Raw genomic sequence first — 7,221 nt, forward strand, 5'->3', positions numbered from 1 at the left:
TTCTTCTCGTTAAGTGCAAATGTTACAAACGTCTGGACTCGAGGCAGAAACACACAACGCAAACACACAACTCAACAAACAAGCTAGAAACTTTATTTGTTAAAACAAGTATATAGAGTTGCTGTATTACATTTTCTGATGGATTGTGGTTTTCGTACATTTTACCAACAGTGGTTTAGAAAGGCAACTCCTACTGGAAACAATGGCATATGTATACAATACAAATAAGCAAATATATCAAAATCAATTTTACAACTTTTGTAGCAACCAATTTTTTCTATTGGTGTGCCATAGTGCAAACTGTGTTGATGTAAGACAGAGTTTTAAGCATGATCTCAACATTCATACATCCGAACAACCCAGTTTCTCTGTCTTAAACACATTTTCATTTGTAGGCTGCATTCCTTGTGCCTTCAGTTCAAGTCCTTCTGTCCAGTCATGTGAATTTACAATCAGAATCATTCAAGTGTATTGGGCAGGTCTGGCTCTGCGGTTGGAAAGTGATTGTGACTGAGAGAGAGAGAGAGAGAGAGAATGCTTCTTGGTTGGGTTTGTGTGTCTGGAACATTTTTTGTGTCCGTATATAGGATCTCAGGAGTGATCGACACCTCCACGTCACACACAGCTCCGTGCGTTAGCGATCAGAACATAGAATGAATTAGTTCAAGGCCAGTACAGAAAAGGAAAAAAAAAATGTCGTGTGTCTTAATTTTCCAAATGTTGTAAGTACGTTTTTTTTATTTTTTTTTATTCAACTCCTACGAACCTACGTGGACTCAACCGTGTTCTCCCAGAGTGAGACACTGCTCTGAACCTCCAGTTTGGTTTTCCAAGCCCCTCTCTTCAAAAAGTCCTTGAGGATTCTCGGTTTTCACTCTGAAAACACAACTCGAGAAAAAATGATCACAAACAGCATATAGCGAAAACGTGTATGAGCTTGTATGTTGGCTATGAGTGGAGTGGAGTAGTGTGAGTATAATCTGTCAGCACGTTTGTATAAATGGAGAGAACAGTTGTTGTTTTTTTTTCTGAATAGCTTTGATCGTTTCTGTCTACGTTCGTTCCGACGCGCAGCATGTGTGTGCGTACGTGTTTCTGTGTGTTCCTGTATTGTTCTGACTTCAAGCCTCTATGGCTAAGATTTCACAGGTAGAAAGAAAAGGAGCTATGCCGGTTGTGAAAGCGCTGCCCTGCAGGAAGGTCGGGCTGTTTGTGGCCTCTACTCTGGTTCTATTGCACCATGTTCTGGAGGAAAGCATTGGAACTGGTGGATTGGTTGTGTCAACAAGTCTGAAGGTGGAGGCCGGGGTGAGCCACTGCGCCCCCCCCACCACCATCACCCCGTCCTCCCGATGCTCTCCGTCCCAACTCAAGAGCATCCACAGCGGTCCACCACCATGGAGGGGATCTTGCCGTAGATGATCTGCTCTTTGCGGTTAAAGTAGAGCATGTTGATGGGCGACATCTTGGTGGGGGTGCAGCAGGGGCCCGCGGTCCCTCTGGGGTTGGCCTTGTTCACCAGGTGGGTGTGGGGATACTTCTGCAAGTGCATGTACTCACACTCCCCAGAGCAATAGTTGGCCTTGTAGCGCTTCGGGGCAATAATCCAGTCCCAGCCAAAGTCTTCAAAGTCCACAGTGAGCGGATAGCGGCAGCACCGGGTCTCCGGGGAGTTCTCGTCACAGTCCAGGCCGGCGTCTCTCCGGACTCGCCTCGGGCCCTCGGAGACCTTCACCTCCATGAACGGTTTCTGGAATGACAGAGCGCGTGTTAGAACCAGAAGTTAAAGAGTCAGATGGCAGCGGTCGATTGAAATCATGTAATCCGGTGCTTCTCGACCCTTGTTGAGCTGGTTTTCAAACATGGCACGATAATATTATGAAACTTTTGAGTTTTAAAGGAAATTAAATCATCTGACGGTTGGTTAACCACAGCCGCTGATGTATTCTAATTGCCCCTGAGCCTGGTGCCAGTGTTTGAGCTCTGTGGTGTGTGTTTGTCACTGATAGTGTGACAGCAGTGTGTGTGTGTGTGTGTGTGTGTGTGTGTGTGTGTGTGTGTGTGTGTGTGTGTGTGTGTGTGTGTGTGTGTGTGTGTGTGTGTGTGTGTGTGTGTGTGTGTGTGTGAAGGCAATTACTCTGATTTACACAGTCACACAGAATGCCTTAAGGAATGTGAAGCAGGTGAACTTTTACGTAATAAGGCAGTAAGACTCGAGGTTATTGTGGACGGGGCGTTTGTCCAGATGCAGGTGCACACGCCTGCATGCACACTGGGTCGATTACAGCTTTCAAAAGTCTTTTATATCTTAATTCCTTCTTCCAGGCGGCTGAGTGTTTCACCACCTGCTGATTCTGCAAAGTCTCCCTGCACCCTGAAGCCTCTGGAGGCCTGAAGCTCACCTCTCTGCACAGTGCAACAGAAAACTAAAACCCACTTGGAACCTGACTTTTTAAAGAACACGTTCTTGCTTCTGTCACTTATATTGACACACGCAGCCACACTATTCACTGTTGAACTGCAGTTATCACTATCTGTGTTTTGTGTGCAGTCAGTCGGCAGCTCACCAGTCCTTCCTCTCCGGGCTCCGCGGAGGTCACGGCCAAGTCGTTCCCCCTCGAATCGAAGGCGTTAATCTCGATGCCCCAGTTGGTCTCCGGCTGCCGCAGCCACACGCTCAACACTTGTTTGACGTCTATACTTTGCCAGGAGCTGACCCCGGCGTTCACGTCGATCTTCAGGGACCGGATCCGTATGTGCCGGTTCCCGTCCGTGACCGGCATGAGGCGGGAGATCTGCAGGAACACGGTGGTCGCCTCGTCCGCCGCTCGCAAGTGCACCCAGAGCTGCGCCCGCACGATGCGGGTGGCTTGGAACTTTTGGGTGAAAGAGAAAAAGCAGCACTTGGGCTCCGCATCCACTTGGACGATGGGCTCGGCTGGAGAGGAACAGAGAGACGGGGTTTACTGACCATGTGTGGGTGGAATTTACACAGAGAAATGAGTGGAACAAATAAATATAAATGTGTAAATAAAATGTATTAAAACCCCCATGGCACGGAATTTGAATTCTTGAAATGAAACCATTACGTTATGACCTAAATGTACTGATCCATGTGCACTCTTAAGTCTTGGTTATCATATTTATCCTTATTTCTAATAAACCTAATATAAAAATAAACCGACATCTGGCGTCTCCCGCGCGCTCTGCCCCGGTCCCCGTGCGTAAAAGTCTCGGAGCGCGTCCTTCTCATCTTCCTAAAAATTAAAAGTGAAATAAAAACTCACGTTCAATGGCCATCATCATGATTGTCTCCGTGATGGCGTGCTCATCATCCTCCTCCATGACCACATCCCTGTTGTCATCTCCCAGCACGTCGTACTGGTCGAGGAGCTGCTGCAGCGGCGGCGCTTTGGGCAGGAGCTGCTTCACGATGTCCCGGCTGATGTTCGGAGCTTCCTTCATCCGCAGCTTGCTCAGGATCTGGGATTTGATGGCGTTCAGCCGCATGGTTTTTATCTGCTGCCGGACGTCGCAGGTGGCGCACGGCTCCGCGTCCTCCGGGCTGCTGGCGGAGGGCTGCTGATGGTGCGTCTCCTGCTCACTCAGAACCACTGGACCCACAGCCACCAGTAAAGTGAGATAGAGCGCGAAGTGAGACGGGTGCATTGTGTCTGCTGGGAGCTTTGGTTCAGGGAAGAAACAAATGAAACAGATCCCCCGGTGCGTGTGTGCGCTGCGTTTGGATTAATGTCGCACTCTGATAGGCATCATACTTTATTAGCGCACACCTTTTTATACTCCAACTTTTAGCCTCTTTTGTGTCGTCAAAAACTATGATTGGCTGGACAGGCAACAATGAATTTTAACCGACTGACTTGAAAAACTTTTTTTTCCCACTGTCAAACCATAAAGGGACGCAGACTGGGAGCGTGAACCGAACGTGGCCACAGATGGATAGTCGCTTTTCTTACGAGGATTGCGCAATGGGCACAGGGGGGGGTGAGGTGGGGTGGGGGGGGTGCAGACTTGACTGTGCGCAAAAATATTATTTACTGGTCCCGATCTTAAGTTGTACAAACAAACAATGATCTATCCCATGTTTTATGAAATCAAGATAATACACTTTCAATTATACAGGATTTCTTTGAATGTTTTTTTTAAAGAACGCATCATAACGTAATAAGCTGATATGACAGGTCCCTCAAGTGTGTGTTTGTGTGTGTGTCTCTCTCTGTGTGTGTTTGTGTGTATTTTTGTATTCCTTTGAGGATCAAATCAATTTCACCCACAAGCAGAAGTTAGAATTATACTTGTATTCAACGCCAGTCAAATCATTTCAGTTGTTCTAATGTCAGGTTTCTCAGATTATCATTTTATTTACCATCATCTGTTATCAGAGTAAGATGCAAATTCTTCACATCGGGCGTTTCACCCAAAAATCAACGGAGATGAAGAGAATCCTAAATCCAGGATTTGTCCAAAATCCTTGTTGGTGAAAGCTGCTTTTATCACCTGAGAGGATAGCGCCATCGTGTGGCGGGTTAGAAACCTGAACACCATCAGCAGAGTTCATCCGATTTATTATGAAAGAAGGAGGACAAAAAGAAAAAGGAAAAATATTAGAGAGATAGATAGATAGATAGATAGATAGATAGATGGATAGATGGATAGATGGATAGATGGATAGATGGATAGATAGATAGATAGATAGATGGATAGATGGATAGATGGATAGATGGATAGATGGATAGATGGATAGATAGATAGATAGATAGATAGATAGATAGATAGATAGAAGGATAGATAGATAGATAAAAGGATCGAAGGATAGATAGATAGATAGATAGATAGATAGATAGATAGATAGATAGATAGATAGATGGATAGATAGATAGATAGAGAGAGAGAGATAGATAGATAGATGGATAGATATGAGTTGAGGTAGAAGTGGCTGAAGGTGCTCTTTAGTTTGTCTATATATAGTTTGTCTATAGGACACAACCTCAAACCCTCAAACAAATTAGTTTGTGAATTTTGAGACAAACTTCAATCCAGGACCTGAGCCTGAGCTGCAGTGTGAAGACGTCTGATTCACACGGTGACACGTGACATCATGAGGAAAAGTCACTTATCAGGAAGGAGGATCTGTTTCTTGTCGTATGGCTGTGATTGGGTGTTTCTCATTGATTGTAATTTTGTTCCACAAATCATGAAGTGTCAATGACCCCTAGAGAAGAGCTGTGACACCTCCAGGTACCTTCTGTATGTTGTCCACTGTCTGAAGACTTGTAAAGGTGAGCGATTCACTGACCGAGTTCCTCCAGAAGAGGGCGCTGTTAGCTTGTTGTTGTTGCTTTGCAGCTGGTCATGTGCTCTGAATTAAAGTTGAAAATCACTATTTACACTTCCCAAGTCACTACTACTAATAAATAATAATAATAATAATAATGGTGATAATAATAATAATAATATGACTAATAATACTAAATAATAATAACAATAAACAATCTCTCTGCAGCACTTATTTGAACAAAATAAATTAACACTAGCATATATATTTTATATGTAATATATTTTAAGCATTGATTTAAAACAGGTACAAATCTCCTTAGTTAATGAATTCCAGTACTTTTTATGTACATTTTTTTACAGCTGCAGTTCCTCAGAAGAGAGTCGCCCTCTCCGGTTGGGCGAGTCTGTGAGTCTGTCCACCAGGCGGCGGTGTTGCAGCAGCAGAGCAGCTGCGGCGCGGTCATCCCCGTCCAGTGTCGCTGCTGAAGCTCCAGAGCTGAGATCTGCTCCCAGTGAGGAGGAGGCTTCACAGGAGCGTCTCTCTCCTCCTCTGGGATCCGCTGCTGCGGCCACATCACCACCGAGCTGCTGCAACTTGGACAACGTGTTTCTTCTCTTCGCGTCTTTTTCTCCAAATCGATCCGGTGGAAGTTGAGGTCGCTGCTGATGCTGCGCGAGGAGCTGAGGGCAGAAGACACCAGGTGATCGACCTTGGCTTATTTCTGGTTATTATCATGTTCACGTTGGGGGCAATGGAGAGAAACATGAGGCTTATGTCACAATCTGGAAAAGTACGTGCAGCTTCTGCAGCATCACAGTGTTTTCTGTGTGTCTCAGGTGGATCTGACTCAAATATGTAATGATAATAGTGTCATGTCAATGAGAAGAAGAAGCTCCTCTGAGTTGTTATTGTTCATGTAAATCAGTTTATTCCAGGTGCCATGTGGCTGATTGACAGCTCAAGGATGCTCTCACAGTTTGGTGCACATTGACACTGAGACACATCAGAGCCATTTGACATGATGCTCATAATAATACTAACACTAACAGGAGGAGGAGGATGTAGTGGCAGCTTCATCGCGTTGACATGTGCACCTCCAGTGTTGTTACTCACAGGGAGACTCCCCTCTCAGCATGAATCATTCATGGCCTGCGTGTTGTTGTAGACGCCAGCGTGCAGCCTTCTGAGCCGAGCACATGTCTCCTGAGCACAGCTGAGGCCCGGGGTCCGAGGAGAGGAGCTGTCGCTGTGGATCAGGCTCGGGCCGGAGTGGAACAGATGGGAGGAGGCAGGCTTACACAGCATCAGTGCACCCAGGCCACAGACAGACGTCCCCGGGACATGCTACACAAAATAGGCCGAGGGGATTGAGTCATAAAACACTGTGAAGTAGAGGGAGGGGTGGGGTGGGGGGATGACACACTGTGTTTTAGAATGAGCCTGTAGGAGTGGCACCTTGACCCCGAGGCCGCCACTGGAGCCAGTCACGAAGCTGCCACTGCCACCGTGGACATCACTGGCAGTTGTTTCCTCAGTTCCTGCCATCTGGTATTTTTAAGGCTGTGAGCGAGGGAAAAACAAATCACTGAAATCCCCTTCTCTCTCTCTCTTCCCCTCTGTCTCTTTCTCTCTGCAGTTGAGGAAGGGACGAGCTCTCGGCAGCAAGGCAGCAGAGGTTGACTGTTTCAACGGCGCCACAGCTACACAGGGATGGGCCTCCTAGCCGCTCGCCGCCCTGCACTCTCCAACACCCTCTGATCGTAAACCCACGTTGCCCCTGGGACACGGGAGGCAGTGGGAGCGGATGACACCAGCACAAAGCAGGGTTCTCGCTTCTGGGTTGTACTGACCACTCGCTGGGATGAAACCACAGACGTACGAGTTGCAGATCTGACCGAAAAGACTCTCGCACCTCGCCGCCGCCA

General features: G+C 46.8%; 1 protein-coding gene across 1 annotated transcript; it reads right to left on the reverse strand.

The window, feature by feature from the left end:
* Positions 1–71: 71 nt before the first annotated feature.
* Positions 72–3,943, reverse strand: mstnb (myostatin b). Its single transcript, XM_035175021.2, has 3 exons — positions 3,288–3,943; positions 2,568–2,938; positions 72–1,750 (listed from the first exon to the last, which is right to left on the reverse strand). Exons 1-3 carry the CDS (start codon positions 3,667–3,669, stop codon positions 1,370–1,372), a joined length of 1,134 nt encoding a protein of 377 aa, XP_035030912.1. The 5' UTR covers positions 3,670–3,943; the 3' UTR covers positions 72–1,369.
* Between the last annotated feature and the right edge of the window lie 3,278 nt (positions 3,944–7,221).

This window comes from Hippoglossus stenolepis, chromosome 13 (genome assembly GCF_022539355.2).
Source record: "Hippoglossus stenolepis isolate QCI-W04-F060 chromosome 13, HSTE1.2, whole genome shotgun sequence".
NCBI lineage: Eukaryota > Metazoa > Chordata > Actinopteri > Pleuronectiformes > Pleuronectidae > Hippoglossus > Hippoglossus stenolepis.